The sequence below is a fragment of the Miniopterus natalensis genome, chromosome 15, assembly GCF_054644295.1.
Source record: "Miniopterus natalensis isolate mMinNat1 chromosome 15, mMinNat1.hap1, whole genome shotgun sequence".
NCBI classification, from domain to species: Eukaryota; Metazoa; Chordata; class Mammalia; order Chiroptera; family Miniopteridae; genus Miniopterus; species Miniopterus natalensis.
The window spans coordinates 40,048,938-40,075,713 of NC_142095.1; the positions used below are offsets into that span (position 1 = coordinate 40,048,938).

At 37.3% G+C, this 26,776-nt stretch overlaps 3 protein-coding genes across 4 annotated transcripts in view; 1 reads left to right on the forward strand and 2 right to left on the reverse strand.

Annotated features, from left to right (window-relative positions):
- The window catches only part of APPL1 (adaptor protein, phosphotyrosine interacting with PH domain and leucine zipper 1), a 33,736-nt gene extending 27,105 nt beyond the window's left edge, over nt 1–6,631 (forward strand). Inside the window, exons 19-22 of one of the 2 annotated variants that reach the window (XM_087825042.1) lie at nt 416–562; nt 1,132–1,182; nt 1,471–1,560; nt 2,619–6,631. In XM_087825042.1, the coding sequence (XP_087681168.1) occupies nt 416–562; nt 1,132–1,182; nt 1,471–1,560; nt 2,619–2,765 (435 nt within the window). In that variant the 3' untranslated portion in view covers nt 2,766–6,631. The remainder of the gene's footprint in view (nt 1–415; nt 563–1,131; nt 1,183–1,470; nt 1,561–2,618) is intronic. The other variant, XM_087825043.1, reaches the window with a different exon arrangement.
- A 1,972-nt stretch (nt 6,632–8,603) lies between these two features.
- ASB14 (ankyrin repeat and SOCS box containing 14) lies at nt 8,604–19,483 on the reverse strand. The gene is made up of 9 exons (XM_016205505.2): nt 19,359–19,483; nt 16,917–16,970; nt 16,336–16,469; nt 16,081–16,239; nt 13,536–13,781; nt 12,464–12,635; nt 11,578–12,121; nt 9,579–9,732; nt 8,604–8,822 (listed from the first exon to the last, which is right to left on the reverse strand). Exons 1-9 carry the CDS (start codon nt 19,478–19,480, stop codon nt 8,644–8,646), a joined length of 1,764 nt encoding a protein of 587 aa, XP_016060991.2. The 5' UTR covers nt 19,481–19,483; the 3' UTR covers nt 8,604–8,643.
- Nucleotides 19,484–21,949: 2,466 nt separating this feature from the next.
- The window catches only part of DNAH12 (dynein axonemal heavy chain 12), a 152,858-nt gene continuing 148,031 nt past the window's right edge, over nt 21,950–26,776 (reverse strand). The window contains exons 70-73 of the mRNA XM_016205506.2: nt 25,318–25,455; nt 24,690–24,781; nt 23,373–23,440; nt 21,950–22,214 (exon numbers count right to left, since the gene is read on the reverse strand). Coding sequence (XP_016060992.2) covers nt 22,024–22,214; nt 23,373–23,440; nt 24,690–24,781; nt 25,318–25,455 — 489 coding nt within the window. The 3' untranslated portion in view covers nt 21,950–22,023. The remainder of the gene's footprint in view (nt 22,215–23,372; nt 23,441–24,689; nt 24,782–25,317; nt 25,456–26,776) is intronic.

Here is a 26,776-nt window from a genome sequence, read left to right on the forward strand (position 1 = left end):
GTAAATTTAAAAAAAAAATTTAATTTAAAAGGAAAAAAAAGAAGAAAACTAATAGTAGTAGGAATTAAAAGGGGAACATGATTGAGTTTATTTTATAATTAGCTATTTTGAAAGAGTTGCAACTATGTGCTTCTATTTAATCATTTCATAATATATACCACTTTTGTTACTGAATTTGACTTTGTAAAATGTGTTAATGACAGTAAAACAATTCAACAACCTCTTATTCTGTCTGGCAATCCAAACCAAATATGATATTACTTGTTCTTGAATTACCATTCTGTTAAGAAAAAAAAAAAGGCTCTAATGTTTTATTTAGGACATTTTTATAACTTAGCATGAGTTTGTTATGGTAAGAGTGCTGTTGCAATGGCTTGAAAAATCTCATGTTTGCTTCTTATATTTTCTGTGGCAGTTTCCATTACCTAGTGTAGTTTTGTATGCTACACACCAGGAAAATAAGAGGCTTTTTGGATTTGTTCTTCGGACATCTGGAGGGAGAAGTGAAAGTCATCTGTCATCTGTCTGCTATATATTTGAATCAAACAATGAGGGGGAAAAGGTACCTGGCTTTTCAAAATGTGTCTCTGTTGTGAAATACATATCATAGTCAAAGTTTACTAAGATTTCTGGAAAAAACTCAAACTTTGCCTAGTGCAACTGAGTTGCTTGACCAAAGCCTGTTCTGAAGAGAGCTGAGCTGATGTATTGGGCCTTTTGAGTTCTTTAGACTTACATCGTTCTAGCCATTGATAGCTAGTGCAATCTTTTGGCCACATTAATTTATCTTGGCAATGCAGTATATTCCTGTAAACAGCTATTTTTAGATGTCTTTAGCTTAGAGTAGCATCAGCAGCTGCTTGCTTTATTCTTTGCAGACCTTACTATCTCAGGGACAAATTTGAGGTAATAAGAAGTGGGTTATGTTAAAAAGGTGACAGCCAGCAGTTGAAACTCACAGACTGAGGAAAGTACACAAAGTCTTGGTTTGGAGCTTGGAACATTCTTAAATCAGCTTTTTTTTGAAGCAGTGTATTATAATGAATTATAAAACATTCACCATTTGGATACTTGAAATTCTTACTTTGATAGGAGAGCTGCCTGAGTTTTTTCTACTTTTCCCTCTTTTAGATTTGTGATTCTGTTGGACTTGCAAAACAGATAGCTTTGCATGCGGAACTGGTAAGAATACAAGACACTTAATTATCCAGAATGTTAACTAAAGTAATGCAGGATTTTCATATTGACAAATAAAATGGTTTTGCTAAGTAATGTTAACTTTGGATACTGCTCCTGATTTGGCATTTAGAATTGGGTGAATAGCTAACATAGAATGTAAATGTTTGGTGTGCTTTCTCATATAATGCAGAAAATAATTTGAAAAGGTTACAAAGCTAATATTAATTGAAAAGTCTAAAATTTAAAGTTATTTCCTATTTAATTCATTAGTTGTATTCATCTGTTCTTCAGGATCGTAGGGCATCAGAAAAACAAAAAGAAATAGAGAGAGTAAAAGAGAAGCAACAGAAAGAACTCAGTAAACAAAAACAAATTGAAAAGGTATGCAGCCCTCATGTCTGGATCCTCTCTGACGTGATCTTTGTAAAGTTTCCTTAATTCAGCCCTGTGACTTCATTCCAATGAAGGTCTGTTTCTGCTTGCTCAGCCACTTCATGACCAGAGAGTTCATAGCACAGCAGAAAAGGATGGCATCTGTCTTCTGATAGGATGTTTATGTTACAGTTACACTGACATATAGAGTAACTTGCCATTTAGCAAACGTATCAGAACTTCCATGTTTTCATATTCCAGTGAAGGTTGTCTCTGGCAAAGCAGATTTTTTGAGAGGCTGTGTCATACAGACTTAACTGCCATTGCAGAAATCCACATTGGCCTCTAGGAATGTGTGTGTGTGTGTGTGTGAGTGAGTGTGTATAATATATAATATATATAATATGTAAAATATAAATATTTAATGTTACCAGGAGTGTCAAATCATTGTCTGTCCAATAGGATAATTTTAAGCTTAGACAAATTTTAGAACAAAATCTGGAGAATGCATTAGATAGGTGATAGATGAGATTGAAAAAGCCAGTTATGGGGTGTGGCATTGACAGCAGTGGAAAAGATAACTGGAATATTTCATGAGAACAGGTCAACAGGAATTGTCAGTGGAGTGGATGTATGGGCAAAGGAGAGGGATGTGGCAAAGATGACATTGAAGTCAAGGCTTCCTTGATAGATTAGACTGAGAGAAGATGACACAGATTTAGCAAGATTAATTGGGCAAAGGTGGAGAAGAGAGCGCAGAGGAACGGAGGGGATGCGAATGTTTTACTGTGGAGTATAGTGAGAGAGCACGATGGCCTGAATTTGGTTGGTGACCATGATAATGGAAGAGGAAATGTTGGTTTTTATAGGATTTATAGAGTGGAACCAGAATTCACTTTGGTGCTGCATTGGTTGGTGTAGCCTTTCTTTTCAGTAAGTTGCCAGATTTATGCATTATTTTGTGACAGAAGGATTGAAGTGGTTCTCAAGTATGTATTTTAGAAGCATAGTTTTCCATTTGATTGCAAACAATTAACTTAAAGTTTCTTTTCTGTCTTTTCCACTAGGACTTAGAAGAACAAAGTCGGTTGATAGCTGCTTCCAGTAGACCAAACCAAGCCAGTGGGGAGGGGCAGTTTGTTGTCCTTAGCAGCAGCCAGTCAGAAGAGAGTGATTTGGGAGAAGAAGGAAAGAAGAGAGAGTCAGAAGCATAAACTTAGCCTTGTTTTTGGTTGATAATTCCCCCCTTCAAATTTATTGACAGTTTCTGTGGTGAAATGACACAAGGTAACAACTATGTTGAAATATCAAGGAGGAAACTAAAGTTTATATTTGTGTGTTTGTTTTAACTTCATTTTAAAAAATAAGATTGACCTTGATGGCTTAGGTTTGCATTGATTTCTTTTCCTCAAAAATAATACACTATGCAGTAACATCAGATTCCTTATCTAAAAGAAGCAAGCCTGTTCATCTCCCTAAAGTAGATTGCTGAGGAATTACACTTGCTCAAGCCTTTTTCCCTTCAAATTGTGAATTTATTATCTTGCATTGTAACTAGCCATGACCCTAAGAAATCATTTATTCTTCAGCTTCAGATACTCATGGTTATGCTCCCTCTCTTTCATTAAGAACATTTTGTTGGTGGTCCGCGCTCCCCGGAGCACACCTGCACCTTTCCCTTCCCCATCCCCCTTTTCTTCCCCCATAAGCATGCAGGTCCTAAACTCTAAGGGACCCCAGGGGACTTGGAACCAGGGGAGCAATGGGCATTGGCAGCTCATCCCGGACTAACCCCCTGAACCTGTCTCCAAGGCCCCTTTTTCTCTGACTTTCTAGTGAGCTGACAGCAGCCCCGCCTTGGCTCACTTCTTTCACTGTGACTGTTACTTCTCAGTGAGTCTACACAGCCCCACCTAGGCTCTCCTGTTGCTTCTCTGTCCTAAGCCCTTCCTTGTTTCACTGTCCTGGCTGTAATAAACATACTCTCAAAAAAAAAAAAATCATTTTGTTGGTGGTTAGGAAGCTTTCAACTGGATAGGTTCAAAACCCTTTATACAGAGAATTCTACAAGTTTGCAAATATTTTAACTATTAAATGTGCAATAGAACTTTTATAAAATAATTAGAAAAGACATTTTAGACTTAAGGTTTTAAATTGTGGCAGGTGGTACTGTTGATTTCAGGGCACTTTCTTAGATTGCTTACATTTCTCTGATGTACTGCACCTGATGCCATCGGGAAAGAAGCTTAAGTGTTTTCAGTTCAGTTACTGATACATCCCTGGGCATTTTATTATCACAGTCTTAGTTCTCAGGTTGGAACTTGAATTATTGCTGCAGAGCAGTAATGGTTAAAATAAGATTTTGGAATTTATAAAAAGGGATTTTTGTTGTTTAAGTACATTTTAGATTAGGATTTAACATGTAGATATTGTTACAGGATAATACATTGTATTTTTTGCATTGAGTGAGGTAATTTTTATTGAAAATCAAGTGACTTTTCAAAAGAAGTTCTATAATAATTATGTTTTCTGCTTAAAATAAAAATTCCCAGAGATTAGTTTAGAAAATGTAGAATCTAAATTTCAGACTGATACCTATAGTATTTTCATAATCCCATGTTTTGATAACATACTGATCACCACTTTATATCCACAAAGGCAAATAAATAATATATGAGAATAGAATAATTTGCACTAATTATTGTAAATACCTGTATTCTTCAAATGAATGAAATGTCTCATTCCATGAAAGACTGAAAAGGAATTGAATGCTTGGAATAGGAGAGTTGATCAAGGAAGGATTTTAGCTCAGTGTCAAGGTTAAAATGACATTTCTCCACTGCCTACTTCTATGTCAACACTTGATTTTTTTTCTTTACTCAGATTTTTAACATTGCTGATAGAAATTATGTTCCTATGTTTCACATGTCAAAGTGTATGCAGACAAGTTATACTGAATGAATTGTTTTACATAGTTACACATTTAAAATTTTCAAAAGATTGGCCACTAAGACTAATTTTACAAGGGAAAAAGGCCTTTTGTTTTTTTTATATACAGTTTTTCTTCTTAGTTCTGAATTAGAAGTGGCATTTGTTTAGTTTCCACAATATAGTGGGACTGTTTCACGCCATATGTACACTGTTTTCTGTAGGAACGGGATAGGTAATTATATATAAGATCATGATACTCTTTTATCCATGTGCCAAATGGGAATAATGATTACTTGACAATCATTATTGTGAAGCCTTATGTTACCAAAACATTTAGTAAAAAATAAAATAGTAGAAATTTATGGGATACTTTTTAAAAAAGTTTATTTTGTGCATACTAAAGGGAATGCTTTCACAATAGTTTGTGTATCATTCCTTTTATAGGAGTTGAAATTTCTTCTGTGGTCATCACTTGATTGATTGGTCTTGCAAGTCATGCTTTTTGGGACCTTTTTGAGAATCAGTAAGCGTTCTGTTTCATTAAGTCTTTTATTTATACTATTAAGTTGTCAACTCACTTAGCTCAGATGAAATGTGTCACCCTACAAGGAAAGTGGTCAGCATTAGGAGGCAATTTTACTAGGCTGGTGCTTTACATGGCAGCGAAGTGCTTCCCTTTGTTAGCAATCTGGTCAAAGTGTGGGGTAGCGTTAAGGGTACTAGAAGGCGTGGGGATGCATGGGGATGCGGACAGACTTATAGTTCCTTTTAAGTCATGTTTAGGTAGGAATTTCCACAATAAAACACCCTGTCCATAGGTCAACAGAAGTCATGTGTGAGTTTAATAATTTTAGATGATTCACCTTCTGTTCCATTATTATAGTACCGTATGAACTATTCCATTACTGCAGATATTTAATAAACTTTTTGATTAAATAAGGCTGCCCATGGGTTTCTGCATACTGTTAAAACCGATCTTTGTTACCCTTTGAAACCCCTTCTAGGTTTGGGATGCTTTGGTGTTAACTGAATTAGATTTTGGGATCTCTTACTCAGAGTCAAACTTACACTTAATTGCTTTTTTAAAGAAATTAACAAAACTGATTCTTTAAAAGGAAAGAAATTAAGTCTACCTAATTTTGGTATGTACTCTGCTACCTATATGAACAGTTCTATGGTAATGAAGTCAATAGAAAGGAAACAAGTTATTCCTTCTCCTTTTTAAAATGTTCAAAACTTGCTAATAAGGGAACCTTAAACAGAATCCTCAAAGCTAGTCTAGTTTTTGCCTTGTCTACAATGACTACTTTGTGTTTAATTTCAAAAAAATCCTCAGGCTCTACAGCCTCGGGGTGGTAGGTTTATTTTACCTTTATGCCTGGCGAAAGGATAGTAAGGTGCACGTACATCTATGCAACACGTGATCTTGTGTGGTAAAGGCACTGGAGTTAATTCTGACTTATATAGGAACTTGAATTATTTAATATTTAAATCTTATTATAAATGCTGACAGGCCTTAAGAGCCCATGTGTTATATAAAACCTTCTGCCACCTGAATTAATAAAATGAAAATATCAACATTGGTTTTGACAACAGCCTCCTGGCATTCAAACTGTACTTTAAATTTTCAAACACACTCATTGTAGCAAGCAAGACTTTAATTTTATTTCTGGCAAGTTTGGTTTACTCTTCTTTCTTGAGATTTTCTTCTTCTACATTAATAAATAATGCATAAAAATTTGAAACTGGAACTATATTATACTTTTTAACCAATTTCTTGTGACTCTACTCATATGTAATTTACTTCAGTTAATGTAAGAACTAAGTTACTAATCTCATACTAGTATGAGATTAAGTTATAGCAAATGTGTAACACTGCTTTGTATATTTGGTGATTTTTGTAATGTAAGTGAATTGATTAATTCTTATTTCACTGACACTATTAATCATGCAGCATACAATTAAATTCATGCTACATTTACCTTTAGAATTGGGTTTGAAGAACTCAGCGTTGTGTAATGGTGGTATACATGTGGGGTGGAGAACTTATTTTTTCATTTTGTCAAAATAGATATTCCCTGACAAGACTTAAGGAAATATGCTGTTAGATTTTTAATGTATAATAAAGTCCATGATTTTTGTACTGTCATTTTTGTATGAAATACTTGACATATATTCTGAATTTTATTTCTCCAAGTAATTTCAAATGATGCTTATAAATAGACTTTTTCTTAATCTATTTTGACACTATAGTTATACATTTAACCCCATTGCAATTCTATAACAGCTAAAATGAAAAAAAAAATTGTCACTCATTGAAAAGTAATACTAATTCTTTACTAGTGATTTTTCTTTTAGAAAAATAAAGAGACTTCTCAGTAATTACCCTGGACATGTTACAGACAGTGTGACTATGTATACTTGCTATGTTTGGTCCTATTCAAAGAAATTCCTATAGTTTAAAGGGGCAGGTTATTGTGTACACCAGCTTAAGTGTCTTGGGCCTGTAGTTTTAATACTAATGCATATTCATCCCATGTGCTCTTTATAGTTTCCTGTAGCACTTACCAAGTTCTTTCCTGCTACTGGGAGTTTCTGTTCTTACTTGTTTTGAATTTTATAAAATGTATATACACTTTTAGAAGGTCTGGAGGGGTGGATGGAATTAACTTTAGAATTATGTAATTTATCTGATATAAGTGCATGTATCTCCTAAATATATTTGTATATTGACATACATATAATTCACCAGTCACTTATAAACAGATACTACAATTTGATTTCAAATAATAAAAACTATTTATGCCAGCTAGTTTTGCAATTTTTTTAATGAGAAAACTGTATTATTAAAAATAATTGTGTTTACTCAAATAGTCTGTATAGCCATGAATCCCTACATCAGAAAGAAATGTAACTTCAGTTTACCTAAGATGGACTATATTATGCTAAGAAAGTGTACCGAGGCTAAACATGTAACCATCAGGTCACAGCTGATGGTGGAAGTAAGACTATATTGTCCCGCCTCTCTGCCTCCTGTTGATGTGCTGTCTGAATGCTGCACAGCTGTGGCTGAGTGAATGTCTTCTCAGTTTCCTCTCTCACTTTCCACACATAGAAACCTGTCCTTAACATACAGCATAAACCATATAGAAATAAAAATTTAAACTAAGATCTTATAACCTGCTTCTATCAGTGAGCCCTTCCTTTGTGTTCAGTATTGGAATAGTAGGCTCAATATAGAAATTATAAGCCATCATCATTTGAAAGCACTTGTAATTTCTATTCCATTGATCACATTAACCAATAAATGGTAACCCTTAAGCACGGTTTTGTAAAAAGAAGGGATGCATATTTCCCATTAATGATGAAATTGCAATTGAAGGTTCTATTTAAATTAACCTACCCCACTTCAATACTGGACTCTTCAAGTAAACAGACACTAAGCTGGCCTTGGGACTTTTGCACAAGAACAGCTAACTTCTAGGTCATGTGCTAGAGTCAATATTTATTCAATGCAATTACTAACACATTTTATATATGTACTTCTCTATAAAAAGGATTGCTGTTAAGAATTATCATGCATTGCCAGAGATAGCATCTTTTGAGCATGTAGAAATGTGGATTCATACACTTAGTATAAGATTAATATATAGTTAGAACTGATGTATTTTAGTTAATTGAAATTTTTACCGTTCAGTCTTTTTAAACTGCCTCTCAGAATCCTAGCCATCTATATATTGAAAGGCTATGTTCAGAGCGACTTTAAAGAATATGTGGAATCTAAAGAACATAATAAACTGGTGAACAAAATAGATTCAGTGACATAGAAGCGTGGAACAGACTGATGAGTCTCAGAGGGAAGGCGAGGGTGGGTGGGTGGGGAGAGATTAACCAAAGAACTTACATGTATATATGCATAACCCATGGACACAGACAATAGTGTGGTGAAGGCCTGGGGCGGGGTGTGGGTGCAGGGTAGAAGGGGTTAATGGGGGGAAAAGGGGACATCTGTAATACTTTCAACAATAAAGATAAATTTTTAAAAAAATGTAGACTGAATTGAGGTTTTAGTTGCTACAGTGAGAAATAGAAATCGTATGACAAGTCAGATTTTAAGAAATACAGCTAAAGAACTATACCTTTTCAACCAGAATAGTTTGATTACCAGGTTCCTGTAAAAATTCCTTGTCCATAAAGGTCATATTCTTTGTAAAGGACATATGCTTTTAGACGATTGGGTAACGGAAGAAATGACATGAAGACGGGGCAGCGCAAATGCAACCGTCCCATACACTTCCGGATCTTGAGGCGGCACAAATGTTTTAGGGATCGAGGGTTTGCTAAAATGAAAGAGACAGACACATTATCCAAAAGGAAAAATAATTGATTTTTTAGTGACTTTAGGGTTTAGTTAGCAAATGTATTTTATTATACTTAAGCCACCAAGATTTTCATTTGCTATCACTAAGTGGAAAAGTTAATACAGAGACAGCTTTTTACTTCTCATCCAGCCCTTCCTGTAGATGCGGTTTCAGAGCCATGTCAAGTCAGAGTCCAAGGACCAGCATCAGTTGTGCATCTGGCCTGAGACCTGAAGTTCTTAAATCTGCATGTGTTAACCCCACCACCTCCACCCAGTCCTGCCTCTCAGGGTCAGGCTGAAAAACTAAAGATCACTACTCAGGAGGAAAATAAATGAAAAATTATTCTTAATTCGGCTTTGTTCTACAGTGAAAGAATTTGGTTTGAAGGGTCATTTGATATCCCCTACAGGCTTAGATCTTAGTTTTTTCGCATTTGTTTTTATTGCCATTTTATAGCTTTTAATTCCTCTTCCTATGCTGTTCTATAGGATCAGGAGAGGAGTATTACCTACCTATGTAATAAATAGTTAGCTAACAGATTTTATTTATTGGGAAATGGTAATAAGTACAAATTAAGTATAGTTATAAACTAACATTTTAAAGATAGGAATAGTATTTTTCTTGGTTTCTTTAGGTCAAGTTTTTAATGAAGAGAAGAATGTTTTACAAAACAAGTAAGAATACAATTAGTATTGTTGATAAGAATTTTCTGCAAGAAAAAAAGATACTCACTCAAGATACTATGGATTTCTGACCAGAGACCCTGTTTCTGGAGCACAGCTTTCAACTTTGAACAGATCCGAACTTGATCAACATAATCAAGCATTACTCTAACAACCTTTCCAGAGAGATGTTGCAACCACGACAAAGTTATTACTTCGCAGAACTGAGGAAGAAAATCAGAACTATGAAAGTAAATGAAAACTTAAGTATTTATGGTTTAGCATAGTAATTAAAAGAGCAGTAAACTCAGAGTCAGAATCCAAGATCTCAAGTTTCTCATTTATAAACTAAGGTGTTGAGCAAGAAAATCTATTTCTTAGCTCTAACATTTGGAAAAATATTTACTACTATGTCTTCTAAGCTATGTAAGATGTAATGAAGGTGTGAAAGGGACCGTTATATAGTATCTTTTATCTTCTTTGGTTGGCCACATGGCTTCTGGAATAAAGGTTACCTTTCTAGCTACACTTGTGCCTAGATGTGGCCACCTGGGTTCTAGCCAATGAAATGTAAGTGGAAGTGTGAGCAACCCCCAGAATGCCCCTAAAGAAGAGCAAGGTGTGTGCTGCTTCCTCTGCCTGCCTTCCTGGTGGCTGTAATGTGGATGTAGGTTCTCTTGTGAATTCATGGGGCTGTCCAATTAAAATGCTATTTACTTCCTACCCTTTATTTATTTGAGAGAGTAATGAGCCATCTTATTAAAGCCACTGTTGTTTTGGGTTTTCTATCATTTATAATCTACTTCTACACTGTTACTTGAATGATCTGATAGTTTCTGTCTTTAACTAATTTACATGGTCTTAGATTAGATGTCCATGTAAGAAGTCAAGTAACACTATATGAAAAGTCAGGAAATAATACAAGATATATGCCTAAATACAAATTCTATGTTAATCATAACCTAAAACAATAAATCATACAATATTATAATGTTTTGCCTTTCGCTTTTCAGAATAGATTTGAAATACTCCTTTCATTTTTATTTTCAGATGTTACTGTGAATTCAAGTATCTATAGTGCATCTACTGTGTGCTAAGCACTGATCTGCAAGCTGAGGAAAGTGGTGAACAGCTTACATTCATGTATTTGTGGGGGAGACATAATCAGTAAAATTTTAAAAAGAATTTCAGAAGTGATAAGTGCTATTAATGAACAATATTATAAGAGAGTGATTAGGGAAGGGAACTACCTTAGATAAGGGCCTCTTTGAAGAAATAACGTTTGCAATGAGACCTGAAGGGTGGCAGCTATGCAAAAAGTCACAAGAGCTCAAGTTGGGGAAAGTGGAAGTCACCAGTTAGGTAGACTGGTGTGATGAAAGCCAAGAGAAAAATGCCTCAAGGAGGGAGTGGTCATTTATTGAGATTCTTTTTTTTTTTTTTTTTTTCATCAAAAAGGGGACTAAAGGCCCAGCTGGGCATGGCTCAGCAGTTGAGCATCGACCTAGGATCCAGGCAATCGGGATTCGATTCCCTGTCAGGGCGCAGGGTTACTGGCTTGATCCCCAGTTGGGGGCCATGCAGGAAGCAGCCGATCAATGACTCATCATTGATGTTTCTATCTCTCTCTCTCCCTCCTCTCCTTTCCTCTGTCTGAAATCAATAAAGATATATTTTTTAAAAAAGTGACTAAAGAAAACCACTTAATCAAATGTTAGAGCTAAAAGAGAGAGACACACACCTAGTGGTACAGGTAGCAGGGACCCAGAGCATTTTAGCTAGATAACACTCAAAGATAAAGCGTCATGTATTGAAGACTGCATTCATTTTTGAAAACATTGCTCAGATGTTGCTTCATTTGTGAAACTCCCTAGGTTGAACTAAATCACTGTGTTGGGTTTTTTTCTGAATTGTTTCTGTACCTTTTACATCTTTATACTATTGTACTGATCCCACATAAAAATCCAACAATGAGCTCTGGAGGGGATGAATGGAGTCTTCCCTAATGCTGCAGGTCATGCCACCGATAATGACTCTATAAGGTGATACAGCCAATACTGTGGACTTACCATAGTATCTTTGATAACTGTAGATGTCCAGCCCTCAAATGTATAGAAACGATGAACTTTATCTCCATGAGGACAATCAAAGCATCGCTCTGTATCATATCCATAATTCAACAGCATCCTGAGCATGACTTCATCTTTCAATGTGTATTGCAGTGCTGATGGGAAGTGTAACGGGTTGACTCTGCAGAAGTAATTTACATTGGCCCCATGCCGTAGCAGCAGACTTATCAGCTCATAGTTGCCCATCCTTAGGGCTATCTGGAGGCAGTTAACTGGGTCTTGGTTAGGCAGAGCTCCAGCACTCAGAAGCAGCTTAACTGAAGAGAGGTCACCATTTGATACAGCAAAATACAAAGCTGACTTCCTATGGTCATCATAGTGTTTGCGAATTCTCTGATCTAGCATGAAATTTACATCAAATCCAGCCTGGATGAGAAGTTCAAGGCATTCAGGGTGTGCTCCTGCTGCTGCACAGTGAACTGGACTGATGCCACTCTGCTTAATGGCAGCAAAATCCGTAACTGGAATCAAAATCTTTAGAGCTCTGAAAAAAAATTTCAAATTGCATTTAAAAAAATTTATTTTTTTTAAAGATGCAACATTGCCCTGCCCGGATAGCTCAGCTGGTTAGAGCATCATCCGGATATGCCAAGGCTGTAGGTTCAAACTCTGGTCAGGGCACATACAAGAATCAACCAATGAATGCATAAATAAGTGGAACAACAAATAGATGCTTTTCTCTCCCATCCTCTCTCTCTAAATATCAATAAACAAATAAAAGGGGTATTGGAGTCATAGGATCAGAAATGAGGAATATAAAGTTCCTAGTAGCTGCTCCAAAAAAATTAGCTATTTCTATTATTTGCAATAATGTAATTGAACTTACAACAAGTGGCCTCTGTCAGCTGCCACATGAATGGGTAGATGGCCTGAATTCTTAGGGACGTTGGCATCAGCTCCATACTCTAGCAAGAGTGTCACAGAGTCTGGATTTCCTCCACTAGCGGCTTCAAGTAAGATGGAAGAAGAATCAGAGGCCTGACCAAGAGCATTCGCACCTAAGAGAAGAAAGATTCTTGTTATGCTAAGTCTTTCCCACTGTACTCCTTAAGCATTCTTAAAAATGTATCACCACCACCAAAAAGCAAGTATTGAACAGCCATGTTAGCAAAGCACTAAGAATCAAAGAAAGAAATGTACCTCCTGCTCAGGCAGCTTATAATCTAGTTGGGGAGGGGGAAATGGTGTAGTCTCTACAAGTAGGCTGGCTTTCAGAGTAATGCTAGAAGTTATTTTTTTGTAACTTGAAAATTCGAGGAGAAATCATTTATAAAAAGGTTTTATTTCTAGACCAGCTTACAAAAGCCCACGTAACTCATGGCACACGTATACAGGACGGTACTAACACTTTTGATGAACTAGATCATCATGCCATCTATGGATGTTATGATGGGAAAGGGTATTTTTCTGTTTTAACTTGTTCGTAGGGAGCTGTTCATAGTAAGAGACAGTGTAATTGTTTTTAGTTGAAGTTGTAGATGGCTGATGGGACAAACTGTAGCACCCTATATGGGAAGTGTCATGTGAGTGGTGTGGGTAATAAATGAGTACAGGCATATCTCAGATGTTGTGGGTTTGGTTCCAGACCATCACAATATAGCGAGTATTGAAATAAAGTGAATTGTAATCTTTTTCCTGGTGGAAAGTCTTGCCTTCAATTTGTAAAAAACACAACATTGGTGAAGCACAATAAAATGAAATGCAATAAAACAAGGTGTGCCTGTGTAGGTACAGGCAAAATGCCCTCCAGTAGCATTTTGAAAGAAGTATTCTTTCAAATACTTCTATTAGGCTTAAGTAAAATGTTAACTTCTATTCTTTTGAAGCCCACCACGAGGAGGAGAACACTTGGGTCACATTACCCCTTGGTAGTGTGCAGACTGTATAGAAAATCTTGCCTTTTTGTAGTAATATTTCCATGACTTCGGTGTTTCCACTTTGGGCAGCAAGAGCAAGAGGAGTGAATCCGTAGGAGCTCTGTGGGTCAGGGTGTGCCCCAGAAGCCAGCAGTAGCTTCACCATATCCCGTCTGCCCAGTTTGGCTGCTTCGTGGAGAGCTGTCCTCTCGTTGGCACACCGCAGATTGACGTCTGCCCCATGGCTGATCAGCAAGGCCGCCATGTCGTAGGAGTCATGTAGAACAGCTGGGAAATTAGAAGGGAGGGAGGCATTATGCTCAACAGGAAATTGAGGCCAGAGTGGTCCCTCAGGCTTCTTAATGTGCCATCATTTTGTGTTTGGAAACATTATAAAATGAGGTATATATCAAATAATATAAATAGTGTTTTATATCAATAGGCTGTTTGTTTTCTTGTAAGCCACGACAAATTATTCATTGCCTATTGGTGGCTCATGTGGCTGAAAAACATAAACACAAAATTTTCATTTATCATTTTTATGTTTCAAGAGAATTGGAACTTAAGTACTCAGTACAGTTTTAGAAATGCTTATAGCTGTCTTAAAAGGAGAAAAACAAAAGCAACAGTAATTAGGAAATTATTTTTAAGCTCACATTTTGTTAACCACAATTCTCCAACTGGCTTTTCTGCATTTATGCTGTTAATCTTTAACCCTTCAAGATTCTAAAACACCTTAATTTATTCATCTCCCTACCTGTTCGCTAATTATTGGCATCGACAGAGGACTCTTGCTAGTGCCAGATGCTGAGTCAGTATGAACTCTGCTCATGACCATGTATAATGTGCCATAGAAAGGGCTCCAGCTGCTCGAGGACTAGAAATAGAGAGTGCCAAGTGTGCTGGGTCATTTTTAAGTCACTGAGCCAGCACTTAGTGTGCCCTTTCATTCCGGAACACGTCCTTGGTTTTAGGAAATCATTTTCGTGACTTATTTCATTGATGATACACCACCACCTTGTCTGTTCCCTGTCTGGCATTCCTGTTACTCACTCGTTGCTCCTCCTGGGTAGCCTTCTAGTTCTCTTATTTCTTTTTCTTTCCTGTTTTCTACTTCTGATCTTCTTCTGGAAGCTTTCCTAAATTCCATCTCTCAGCATTTGTTTTGAATTTTATTTCTGCTATCCTATTTTTAATTTCCAAGAGTGTTTTTTTTCTTTCTTTCCTTTTCTTCCTTCCTTCCTTTCTCTCTCTCTTTTCTTTCTTTCAGTAGTATCTCTTATTTCATTAATTTCTCTGAGGAAATTAATTATAATTTTGTCTTATGTTTTATTATCCCTAAAAAATCTGTTTCCGTGAAGATGCTTATATTTGTTTCTTTTTATTTTCTAATCCTCACGTGAGTATATTTCTTCCACTGCTCTTCAGAGAGAGTGAAAGGGAGGGAGAGAGAGAGAGAAAGAGGAACATCGAACTTGGGGCCGAAGCTCTAACCATGGAGCAGACCGGCCAGGGCTCCCATTTGTTGCTCGACTTTCCTCAGATAGTCCTTCGCTCATGATTAAGAGTTGGGGACTAAAAAGCTGATTAGAAATTCTAAACACTGTGTGGGACTTGTAGACTGGTCTTAACTGTAGGTTGAAATGCCAGGGCGATCTGTTGGGGAACCCCCACTTTCACTGTCTTTCTTTCTTTTTGGGCTGATCAGATTCTCCAGGGAAGCCTCTTCGTGGAGGGTCGAGTTCCGGCTGCCAGTTTATGTAATCCTGGTGGAGGCGGAGGGCTGGGAGGTGTCAGTCCATATTTGCTTAATTCCTCCAGTGTTTTCAATCCAGTACTCCCGCCCTTGCCTAATATCCCCCAGTGCAGAAAGGCTCTGTTTAAACTGTCCAGAGAATAAACCTATAGAATTTTGCTGGAGTTGGGGGAGGGTGGATTGGGAGAAGTGATCTAGAGATCAGACTACTTGTTTCTTAATAGCTTTCAAGCAATCCTCCTATTTTAGCTGCCTGTCCACCTATGCTCCATGAGGTAATGACTGCCAATAATTTTCAGGCCATTTATATAATTGTGCTGTTTTTGGCTTTCTACCAATTTAATGTGTGGCTTTCTTGTCACTATTTATCCATCTGTTCTCCAGGTTTAAAAAAATCACCTGGTTGTTGTCTGCTCTCCCATTCTTCCCATTCTTTTGTAACCAATCCCCTTAAAACAATTGCTTACCTATAATTTTAGTCACCACTCAGGAGGGAACAAAATTAGGCATTTGTATTCAATCTGCCAGCTTTATCTGTCCATTGGCTGCTGCTTCCTGCTCTGCTCCCTTCTTATTTTTTTGCACCAGAACTAGCTGGATCGATTAAGGCACCCTGCAAAGTGATCAGTTCCTAAGTGGGCAGAGATTTTACATCAGGCCACCTCACAGGCCAGTCTGAAAAGAGCTCCAGGGGGTCAGGTGCCTATGTCTGGTCTCTTGGGATGAAATGACTGTGCTGCAGCTATGCACAAAAAGCTGCCTTTGACACCTATGGGCATGGAGGAGTCTCAGAGCCACAGACTCTTCTCCAGAGGCAAGGTGTTACTTTACCTGTAAGAAGAGGAGAACTGCCTTCAAAATTCTTGGCATTCGGATTGCAGCCATTGAGAAGAAGAAAACTGGCATTTTCTAAGAGGCAATTGCTGACAGCCAAAAAAAGTGGTGTTTCACCATTGTGGGTGGTTTGCTCCCATGCACTGGGTTTTGAAGCTGAAATAAATCCATTAGACCACACAGGTTAAGATATAAAAATAAATGTTACATTTATTTCTCAGAAGCATCAGAAGAGTTATAAAGGGAGGTTACCTTTCAGGGTTATTTTCAAAATGTTCGTGTTTAATTGCACTGCAGCCTTATGCAGAGGAAGCCGGCCAATCTCATCTGCTTCATCGAAAGCGGAACAGTACCTGGTCAGGTGTGACAATGCATCTTCCTCACCTATTAACAAGTCAAATGAGAACAGATTCACATTTGGCAAACAGCATGGGCTGCCCGAATTCTACCATCAAGGTTAGCGCATGAGACACAGAATTCTATCACTGCCTTTTATGAAAGACAGATTTAAACGGCAAAGGACAAACAAGCGGTAAGGCCCTTCCTCTAGCATCCCAGGCCTCCAGGGCCTGTGAATACCCATCACCTTTTCCCATCAGAAAAACAGCTCTGTCCCTGAAGAAGCCCAGGAGCTATTTGCTAAATTGTTCTGATGTATCTTCTCCCAGGAAAGGCCACATTAGACTCCTGACAAGCAGCTGTGGACCCCACAGAGTTCAGCACTTGGGAGAAACTGCTTCTAGGCTTCCGGAACTTACAGGGAAATGCTGCCAGTTGTCACCATTACCGCTTACTATAGGTTGAAGGGGATAGAATAGGAAGAGTACTTAACTGTCTCTATTGTTTCAAGTATCTTCTTACAGTCTGTGCTCAAAAAGGAATGGAAACTGCATAAGAAAGAAAAAAACATTAACTCCAAAACTTGGGAAAAGACTAAAATATTTGCCATAAAACAAAAGGAAAGGGTAAAAGCAATAGTAGTTAAACAGGGATAAACTCTTATATAAGGCAATGACTAAGGCTTGATAGAAATATTTCCAAAATGCAGTGTGACCCTCAACATCTGAGCTCTGGGGGAAACTCCTCTCCCACATCTATCCTCCCTTGTCAGGCGAAGGACTGTGTCAGAGCCTGGATCATAGCAAGTCCTTAATCTGTGTTTTCTGAACGGAATCAAACCTGCCTAGGACTGAAATGTCACATTATCACCTGATAAAATTTAATAGCCACTCTATAATGTCACTGATTCTAGCCAAAATTATTATTTAAAAATATAGTGAATAATCATGGTGTAAGTTTTAAACAAGATTCATGGTCAGAATTTGTGCTCAGAAAACACTATTAGCAGATTTTTATGTGATGTGACCAAAAAGTGCAACTCTATTATATCACCCATATATAGGGTATCCCAAAAAATGCATACACACACTTTGAGTAATTATAAAGTCAGTGTTTATTAAAATACATTTCATTTTCAAAATTGAGCTATCAGCTGTTAAAGTGTGTATACATTTTTGGGGGACACCCTGTATGCATGGTTCAAAACACGGCTTTCACACTGGACAGCTATTATGTTGGCTGTTGTAATTTTTTCATTTGGAAAGAAGTCAGTGCCCCTAACTAAATAGTCAGGTATTGCATGTTTTTTAAAATTCTTGCTGCATACCAGTTGAAAATTGCTGCTCTATTGTCATGTGAGGTTACATATTCACAGGTTCTGGGATTAGGATGGGGACTTTTTTTGGGTGGGGGGATTATTTTGCCTGTCTCAAGTATATTCCAGTTTTCTAATTCCTTCAAGTGTCTGACCAAATCAGCAAGCCTTCCTAAGTATCATATTCAAGTGTAATAAATGAAACTATAACTACAGTTATAGTTTCTCTGAAACATTTTATTACTCTTAATCAAAATCTCTTATACCTCTCAAAGTAAAATCATGACTTCAAAATCAATTACTCAGTGAACTTTAAAATTTTTAATCACAATATTAATACAACAGGTAATCCAATGAACCCAATTTCTTTACAAAACTTTATTTAAAGATTATTCTAAATTTAACACAAAATTGTAGGAATAGTGTGGTAAAGAGCACAGAGTCTGAAGCCAGGATGCTTGGCTCTTTACTAACTCTGTGACCTTGGGTAAGTCACTTCTCTGTGCCTTAGTCTACTCATCTCTAAGTAGGGATAATAATATTACCTACCACATCAAGAGATAATGAGAATTAGGATTTAAATGAGTTAATATTTATGAAATGCTTAAAATAGTATGGCTCCATGAGTGTGTTACTTTTTAATTTTTATGTATTTATTTAATAGTTTATTGATTTTTTAGAGAGAGAGAAAGGAAAAGGGAGAGAAAAATGTTGATGTGAGAGCACAGTGTTGATCGGCTGCCTCCTATACACCCCCTACAGAGGATTGAGCTCACAACCCAGGCATCTGCCCTTGACCAGCAATCAAACCAGCAACCTTCTGGTTCAAAGGATGATGCCCAACCAACTGAGCCACACTAGTCCTTCAACATCTCTATATTTAATTATAAAATCTCTTGGGGTTAAAACCATTTATCCAGTTTTATCTCTGCAGGCACACAGAGGTCACCATCTCAAGCAAACAGGGCTTATCACCCCTAAAAAACAATAGTAACTACCTTAGGGGGTTGAGGTTGCTGATCAGCCAGAGAGCATTTGACTAGGTAGGCTCAGCTTCAGACAACCCATTTCCAGGGCAATTTTCTTAAACCACTGAGGAACCCAAGGGGTCCTTCTCTACTGCTGTCATTCAGAACTCTGAATCCACGCCCTTCAGAAGGAGTTAGTTAGTCTTTTCTGGGTTTAAGTTTACATAATTTCTCCTTTTGATTTGAGTAGATTAAAGACTGGACTTTACCCCACCCACCCCAGAAAGGTTGAAGGTAACTTTCTATGTGTCTTGGTTGGATGCATACATTTCCTTAGCTCCTCAAAGACAAGATGCATCCAAGTTCTCTAGCCTTTCATATTCTCATGTGTTTCTTCTTTCTGATTTTCAGCCTGCATCTCCTCACCCTGATTTGCTGCTAACCTCCTTCAACTGTTTTACTGCCTAAATAAATTCTAAATTATGTCCAAATTTTCCCTGTCAGGCATCAAGCCTCATAGATATTTAAAGTACATATGCAGCTCCATGGATTCTGACCCTCTCTCCTATTTTTTTTTGGAACACTAGGGTCAGGCTGATGACAAGTCTCAGCTGTTGAATACTTATGCTACATTGCTAATGAGATACCATTACCTCTCATCCCCAGGCGCCTGCTGTGCATTTCCTGGCTTGTGAATATCCTGTAAACTCTGTTGAATGATGAGCTGGGTATCAAAGTCATCATCGATGTCTTCATCACTGGTGTAACTATCCATGTGAAACACCTACTGATTTACTTTAAAGTCAGAATGAATTAAAAATATTTTTCCAGTTGCAAAAACAGATTATCAACTGCTTAAAATTATAAATGAAATTCAGAAAACTATAAAATTGATCAGATTGATAAATGAAGAAAATGCAAAATTTAGAAAACAAGATATTCATTTAAAATATTTTTCATAAACTTAAAAAACAGTTTTTTGAACTGCCCCAGATTCAACATAAATTAGAAGTTTCCATGAGTAACCATTTACTTAAAGCTTGCCCAGGAAAAATGACCTTTCATATGAAACTTAGGTCAGTACCATTGTAACTTTGGAAATGCTCATATTGATCTATTTTAGACTTGGCTTATGAGTTTTTCTCAGTGATTGTAGCACTCACCCAAAAGAACATCTTTCCTACATACACTGAATGTTATGCTGAAAAACAAAAATGTTATTCAGTTAGTAAATACTAAACATAAACATGTTATCAGAATAAATGTACTCTCATAATACAACACACAGTAGGAAGAGTGGTAGTAAAAACCAATGTCGTTTAGTAGGCAATATCTCAATTGCTTTAAGAGAACATTTCAGTTTTATCAGAGAGTAAGTTTGATCACATACGAAAGACGCTTTACCTTCTGTTATCACCTTTAGGACAGTGCTGGAGTTTTCACTGTTGAAGATTAGCACGTTAGAAGTTTCATTTATATTTAGGATCTCCACCGCCCTGTACTGACTGTCCATTAATAGCTTTACTATAAATACTCAATCACAAGACAGTCTGGCACCTTCTCCTGTTTTTTTACCTGTGGTTTAGCTCTGTTTGGAAACACGATCTCTTTTCTTCACTGCTACATTCATCAAGTTTAAAGGATTAAACATTTTCTTCTTGGAACAAAATGCTTTTTCAGGGGATTATCCCTGTGAAGTGAATTAATTCTCTTAAGACTCATGCACTCAGCCACTGCAAACCAGAATCATTTTCCATGTGAGAGGTCAAACATTTTGCTTCTACCAAATTATCAAAAGCAAGTGTTATAATGGTCCTGATTCACTGGGTAGCTACATCTACATTTTCTTTGGGTTATACAGCTGCAGCCTAAAGTTTCCTGGGAATCCTAAGGAGGGAATTAATTCCACACAAGATAATAAAATTTTGACTATAATTTTGTTTCATTGAAATGTTTCTAAACTGTTAATGTAGACAAATATTATGAATGCACAGTAAATAAAAAGAGTATTAACTATTAAAAATAATGATGCCCTAACCAGTGTGGCTCAGTGGTTAGAGTGGTGGCCCGCACACAGGAGGACTGTGGGTTTGATTCCTGGTCAAGGGCATGTAGCTGGGTTGCAGGTTCAATCCCTGGCCCTGGTCGGGGCTCATGCAGGAGGCAACCAATCCATGTCTCTCACACATCCATGTTTCTCTCTCTCTCTCTCTCCTCTCCCTTCTCCCTCCTTTCCACTCTTTGAAAATCAATGGAAAAAATATCCTTGAGTGAGGATTAACAAAAAAATAAGACCACTTGGCATTTACAATGAACTATGAAGCTAATGCTGAGAAGCACAAACCAGCTAGGTGTGCAGGATCTTACTGCCTTTGTGTGTCCACTTCACTGTTTTGCTTCCTTTCCTTGTCACAGGGATACTGTGAGAAATGAAACTACTGTTTTAAAGTATGACAAAGGGGTTTAATTTTGGAATTGTTGTAATATTTTCCATTTATTTTTGTATTTATTTTTTAAAATATATCTTTATTGATTTCAGAGAGAGGAAAGGAGAGGGAGAGAGAGAGAAACATCAATGATGAGGGAGTCATTGATCAGCTGCACGCCCCAGACTGGGGATCGAGCCCGCAACCCAGGCATGTGTTCTGACTGGGAATTGAACCTTGGTCTCCTAGATCATAGGTCTATGCTCAACCACTGAGACATGCCGGCCAGGGCCAAAAAAATTTTATGCTTCAAAGAAACATTTCTTTTATGTTTTCCTTCCCTAGGTGTCTGTACAGTGGAGGTGGAGGAGGCTATAAGGGGGTAAATGGTGATGGGGGGAAAAAAATGAAATAACCATTAACACACACAAAAGCTATTTTCTTTTGACATTTAACCTGAGTTTAAACAATACCTCTTCAGTGGGACTTTGCTTAACCAGTCAATCTATAAAGAACCACATTGAAACTAACTATTGATCACACCATTTTGGATTATCTGCCTAGCATTTGTCATACTTGGTTAATTGTCTGTCATTGCTTTGTTCTTAGCATAACCGTCATCTAGAATGTAAGCTCCATGGACAACAGTAAATAAAAAAGAATCAACAAATGTTGAATGCATGAAAAAAAAAAAGAGTTCATGTAGAAGGCTGTATTCCAAGCAAGAGTGACATATCAGGGAGGAGAGAAATGCAAAGACTTTTCACAAAGACCATTTAAGAATGATACCAACGTACTTAGTTTTATTATATATATATTTTGAAGTATGTGAAAACAATGTGTGTGTTGTGTTTGTTTTTTTACTTCAGATATTTTCTTAAATTTGTCCAATTTAGTCATCCACCTGACAAAGCAAAGCAACCCCACGCTTGATCCAGTGTTGAATGGGTTGGTCCGTTTTTAACAACATTGCAATGACAAAGTTAGTAGAATGTCCTGTCGTGGAAAGAGTTCCTTTACGTTCACTTGTCTTGTAGAGGGGACAAACATAGGCATTCGACTTCACAATCTGAGACTTTTTATCTTGAAAAAACAAAAGAAACATATTCATTTGATAAAGAGAAAACAGCCAGTGGTACTAAAAGAACAACTATCTTGTAATAAAACGGCAAGTGCTAAATCTAAAATTATGATTATGATATCTGAACATTTGAAAGTTGGTGTCGCTTTTTAAGGTTTTAAAGTAATTGTAGTTGTAAAATAAGGAAGTGATTTCATATGATTCATGATTCTAGGTCTAGAGGACAGGAATTGATTTTTAAAGTCTCATCACTGAGCAGGTAAGAAGACACTCAAGAGGAACTGGGAGAGAAGTAAGAGAAAGAGAAGGTGGGGAGGAAGGAACAAAATACAGCATAGGTAATGGGGGAGATGCAAAAAGAGAAACAGCTGCTTAGAGCTCTAATACAAGAAACCCATAAATTAGAAGTTGAAGTTACTATTTGTTTTCAGCAGGTTATTACTAAGACAAACACACCAATTCTTTCCTACTCATGAAAAGAAGGTCACATTTCTCATAGTTATAATTGAACTGAATTAATAATGAACATACTTAATGGATTGGCTAGTGCTTATGGGTGATTCATTAATGTTTTCATTTATAGTTCTTTGAGAATAAAAAATAAAGACAAAACAAAAGAATGAACCTTATTTGTTCAGACTTGTGGAAAAACGATGGTAGCAGAAGGAGGGAAGGAGCAAGTTGCTTTCCCAAGGGGGCCAAACTGGCCTGCACCCCATATGGCTGTCAGTGTTTAACCCTGGGGCACCTGACTGGCTCCTCGACTAGGAGTTTTCTATAGCCAGAAAACTCCAGTCGATAGCTGGAGACTGTGTCAAGCCTATTTGCATCTCTGAGAGGTGTGCAAAGAAAGGCACTTGAGAATCAGAATACTGATGGGAAGCTCTAGACTCTGAAAAGTAGAAGTGTGGGGGAGGGACAAAGAAAATGTTACATCCCATGGGACAAGAGCAAAAAAGAGGCAGAATGATATTCCTAAAATAATATAAATGCAACACAAAAAAGGGGGAACAATATATTTCCAATGTAAACATTGTCACTATTCATTGTAATTGGACAAAAATCTAATAGGTTGGAGCAGAGGCTTAGGGGGAGCAGTTAAAATATCTATCATTATCCTCCTTAAAACTCTTAAGAAATTTTGTTAGAAGTATATTTACTTGGTTTTATCCATACGATGGGCATCAGGTCAAACAGAAGTTTGGGATATTGTTCGGCAAGTAACCCACTGTGAAGAGAAATTGAGAGATGTTTATTAGACATAAGATGAAACTTGCTACTTAGTGGCTTTTAATACGAGAGAACCAGAGACATACAGGAAAAGAATAATAATAATAAAACAACAACAACAAAAAACAAACTCAAGGAAGAGGCAATGAAGAATCAAGAGAAACAAAAGTATGGAAAGGCTACATATTCAAACAGTGGACAAAATCAATTCCTGCCATTTCTAAAGTACTGCCTGTGAAGCAGACACTAGATCATTGTGACCGTCACAATGATCTTGTCCCCAATCCTATTTCGCAGATAAAGAGTGGAGGCTGGGAGAGGGGGAGTACTTTTCTCATAGTAACATAGCTCTTAAATGCAGCGTAAGGATTCAAACGTAGATCTGCTGATCTAGAAAATGAGGCTTCTTTTCCCTATGCTACATTGTTTGTTTGTTTGTTTATTTGTTTGAAAGAAGGGGAGAAGAAAGGAAGAAAAAGATGAATACATATATAAAGAAAAGTAAGTTAAGAGAAATTTCATCACCCAGTAGGGTGATGAAAAACAAGAGAAATAATCAAATGAACTATGTGCATCCAAGTCTTCTCATGGCCCTGCCTTAGAATTCCCTCTGGGGAACCACCCTCTTGCTCCTTAAGCGATTTTCTCTGCCTTGGCCTTATGCCCCTTGAGAACAAAGTCTAACCTGAACTCTGAAATAGAGGATATGTTTACCAATGGACTGGCGAAGAGCAGGGCTCCAGGGGAAATATTTTCTCCCTTCCTCTCTTACCCTCTATATTTCAAACAAGAATAGCATTGCTTAGTTTCCCAAGCTAGAAATTCAGTATTTATTTTAAATGTTTATTTATTATGTCATCAAAATACAAGAAAAAGTTTTCCATTCACCAGTAGAAATAGGAACTTGAACTGTAAATTGTTTAAAAGTGAGGGGTTCCTACACATTCAAAAACAGAAGGTAACTATTACAGAACAGCAGCAGCAGGAATATGATGTTCATTAACTTTTCTTCTAGTCAGACCACTGAAATATTAACTAAAAATTGTTCAAGACCTAAAAATACTCATCACTTGCCCCAGCCTGAGTAATGATTTATGGCAAGAATTCTGATATTATTAATTACTCGACATGTTCCCTAGAAGAGGCCTTTTGGTTGGGCGCTGGGGGTGGGGGAAAGGCAGCAGCCAGCTTATCGGAGCTAAGATTCAGCTACAATTGAAGAGGTCTTTGCAGCTGAAACTACAGACCTTGTTCTGTCCCAGCGTGCTCCATCCAGATATAATCCGTGGATATAAACGCCATCTTCTGGTGCTGTCTCAGATGTATCATAAGGGATAACCTGAAGGTAGAGGCACATGCTGGTAATGATCTCCTCTCCAAACAATGTTAGTTTCATAAAGAAAACATTGGCTAAATCTTCAGAACACATTCAGGGAAACTCCAATATATTATAGCTCCTTAAACTATACATTTTTCAGTAAAATGTAAATGTAAAAGTGTGCAATACAGTTATTTTTGAAGCATTTTATTCGGTTTTACCATACTTCATATTAGTTTTTGCTAAAATAGAAGAGCAGCATTGGGTTTTTTAAAGAGGGTTTTTATGGATGTATTTGAGCTACAACTGACAAAGTACATGGAGGAGGGAGATCTCAAATGCTCCTGGGTTGTTTGAACTGAATATTGAGATACATAAAAGTTCTGTCATAGAGGCAGCAAGACAAATATTATACACTTTCTCATGAAACTCAAAGAATGAAAAGAAGTGAAATTGTACATAATGGGCTATAAAAATATGAATTCTGCATATCCTCCTTGCTTAAATACATGACTTTGATGTAATGATTTACTGTGGAGTTTAAGGAGTCACTGTACCTCAAATTCATATCCTAGTAAGTCAATAGGGATGGTGTATTTTCTGGCATAGTTCTGCATAGCTCCAGTTAAAAAGGCTTGGGTGAAAAAGAAACCGGAGAGCCAAAATACGCAAGGTTTTCCTGAATTATACCAGTCCTATAAAGGAAAAACAAAATGCATTTTGTTCATTTTTTCAGCTTACACAAGTGTCACCTGACATGTAATTCCTGGTCCTGGTTTTTGTGTGTGTTGCCCACAACTTTCCATCACTGGACTCTTCCTGGCACCAAACATACCGCCTGTCTTGGCCCTCCTGCCTCTTTCCCCCTTTAGTTACACTTCTTAGAAAATTCTAACTCATTTTAACATTAACCTGAATAAAACAAAGTTTGAAAGATTCAAATTTTCTTCAGAAAGTCAAATATAAGTTATTTAGGTGTTTATTATATTACTTAATCCCACTCAAAGGCAACCATCTTCAGAAACTATCTAACCAGAGCCCTCATGTGTTGACTCCAGTTCCTTAACCTTCTTAAACTCCCTGCCTCCATGCCCACTACCCCCAGCCCTCAGATATTCATGGTCTTCTTTCTGTATCAACATGCACCTCTTCCTGGTGCTTCTCCCCCTGCTCAATACATCTAGAACAGTGCTGCCAGAGAATAACTCACCATGCATGGTTTGGATCAGGTTCAGTATCTTGTGTGATTCTTCAGTGATCTATGGCTACCCCACCAAAATAAAGTCTAAACACTTCTTAGTGTAAACACCTTAGTCTTCTGTTCAAGTTACTTCACAATCTGTCCTCAAGTTGTATTTCCAGCTCTATCCATTTTAATTCCTCTTCAAGCATTTTACATTATAACCAGAATGCACCATTCGCAGGTCTCTTCTCTGCACTGGGTGGCCTTTTGTCGTTTTTTTCTGCTTTTCTTATAGTGAAACTACTCTTCTGTCCCTCTGGAAGATGAACCCTCCTACACTCTCAGTTGAAGCACTTTTGGTGGTGGTCTTACACCTCCTGGGGTGGGCATATGATTCATGCCTAGCCAATCACACCTCCAGTCACCATGATTGATTCAGGATGGACATGTGACCCAATCAAAGCCAGAGGTGCTAAGATTCTTGCTAGGACTTTTAGAGACAAGACTCACTCTCAATTCTTTTAAGTTGTGTGGATGTGAGGCTAGAGTCGCTGTTGCTATCTTGCTACCATCGGACGAGAACCTAACTGAGAACAGAGTTACCCCAAAGAGACTGGAGCCAATAGATGAAGCGCAAGAAGCCAAGACTAGGTAACCATGTTTGTGCCCCAGCTCAAATCCTGCCTGGAGCCACTTTACCACCTGGATTTTTCATTTACACAAAGGAACAAACTTTATTTTTGCTTATATCAAAACTTTTACAACAGAATCCATCTTTATTATATAGTGCCACAGTTATCAAAGTTCTCTTCCCTTTTTTGCACCATCCAAAA